This window comes from Triticum urartu, chromosome 7A (genome assembly GCF_056163025.1).
Source record: "Triticum urartu cultivar PI428250 chromosome 7A, HENAU_Tu73, whole genome shotgun sequence".
NCBI lineage: Eukaryota > Viridiplantae > Streptophyta > Magnoliopsida > Poales > Poaceae > Triticum > Triticum urartu.
In genome coordinates this window covers 237427766-237429377 of record NC_141879.1, presented here as the reverse complement: position 1 = coordinate 237429377, position 1612 = coordinate 237427766, and the positions used below count along the sequence as shown (strand labels likewise).

Sequence of the window (1612 nt, the reverse complement as noted above, 5' to 3'; positions counted from 1 at the left end):
CCACGAAGTCTAGGCCATCCAATACTTCGCCAGCGGGTGTCGGGATGGCACCCTCCTCAAGCGGAAGCTCTTGCGCTCCGAGCCGGCCACCATGGCCACACTCATGGTGACGGCGGACAAGTATGCCAACACTGACTCCGCCATCAAGATCCAGGTGGTGCTGGACGAAGCTGGCAAGGCAAAGCCGGTCCCCCCTCCCAAGCTGGCTGGCGAGAGCAGCCCCTAGCAGAACAACAAGCGCAAGACCGACTAGCCGGCTCAGCGCTACGACAACCACCTTGTCGTGGCTGCCGAACATGCACCCACGGCCGAGTCGACCGCCAAATGCCGACAGACCGGCAAGACAGCACGGTAGCCTGCCACGAGCTTTGAGGAGATGCTCGACGCTCCCTGCAAGCACCACAGCGGCGCGAGGCCGTCCACACACACGCTCCGGCAATGCGCCATCACCAAGCGCATCATGAGGGGCGACATCCCGCCCCCTCCGGCTCCGGCTACAAGAGCGGGGTTGCCGCCTCCGCCTCCACCTCTGGCTAACGGCACGATGCACGATGACGTCTACCCCGACCAGAACGCGACCCATGTCATCTTCACCAGCCTTGGCGATGACAAACGCAGTGAGTGCCTGCTCCGGTAGAAGGTGAACACCGTCATCCTGGCCGAGCCGGAGTACATGCATTGGTCGGAGCGCCTGGTCACCTGGACTCGGGAAGACTACCCGGCCATCATGCTGAATCCGGGTGGCTACGCTCTTGTCCTCGACCCCACCATTGTGGCGCCCCGAGGCATGTGCAAGTTCTCCCAGGTCCTCATCGATGGCGGTAGCAGCATCAACATCCTCTACCGCGACACCATAACCAAGGTCGGCCTTGAGGACAAAGACTTGGAGTGGACCCGTACGATCTTCCACGACATTGTGCCCGGCCTCTGCTGCTCTCCCATTGGCCGGATCCGGCTCGACGTCCTGTTTGGAGCTAGCGACCACTTGCGACGCGAGCCGCTCTGGTTCGAGGTGGTGGACCTGTCCAGCGCGTATCATGCGCTGCTGGGCCGGCCGACTCTCGCCAAGTTCATGGCGGTCCCCCACTACGCATATTTGAAGATGAAGCTATCGGGTCTCAAGGGCCTCATCCCCATCACCGGCAACTACCGCAAGTCCCTGGAGTGCGCCCAAGCCGGCACCAAACTGGCCGAGTCGCTGGTCATAGTCGAGGAGCAGCGCCAGCTCGATCGGATCGTCGCGCTGGCCAATGAGACGCCGGCCGTGCCAGCTTCGGCCAAGGAGCCGACCGACGAGGCTTCGTTCCAGCCCTCCAAGGAGACCAAGAAGGTCAAGCTGAACCCAGAAGACCCCAGCTGCAGCAAGTACATCATCATGGGCAACCACCTCGACAACAAATAGGAAGGCAAGCTCGTCGACTTCCTCCGTGAGAATTGAGATATCTTTGCATGGACCCCGAAGGACATGCCGGGTATTCCAAGGAAGTATGCCGAGCACAAACTCCACGTCCGCAAGGACGCCAAGCCTGTCTGTCAACCCCTACGTCGTTTCTCTGAAGAGAAGAGAAGAACCATCAGTGAAGAGGTCGCCAAGCTCCTAGTGGCCAGCTTC

The 1612-nt window shown here is 61.2% G+C and overlaps 1 protein-coding gene across 1 annotated transcript; it reads left to right on the top strand.

The window, feature by feature from the left end:
• Window positions 1–673: 673 nt before the first annotated feature.
• On the top strand, window positions 674–1402 carry LOC147959159 (uncharacterized). Its single transcript, XM_087532520.1, has one exon. The coding sequence runs from the start codon at window positions 674–676 to the stop codon at window positions 1400–1402; it is 729 nt and encodes a 242-aa protein (XP_087388646.1).
• The last annotated feature ends 210 nt before the right edge of the window (window positions 1403–1612 follow it).

Excerpts from the sequence above, each read along its gene's own strand:
- LOC147959159 (XM_087532520.1), top strand. The coding sequence starts at position 674 with ATGCATTGGTCGGAGCGCCTGGTCACCTGGACTCGGGAAGACTACCCG.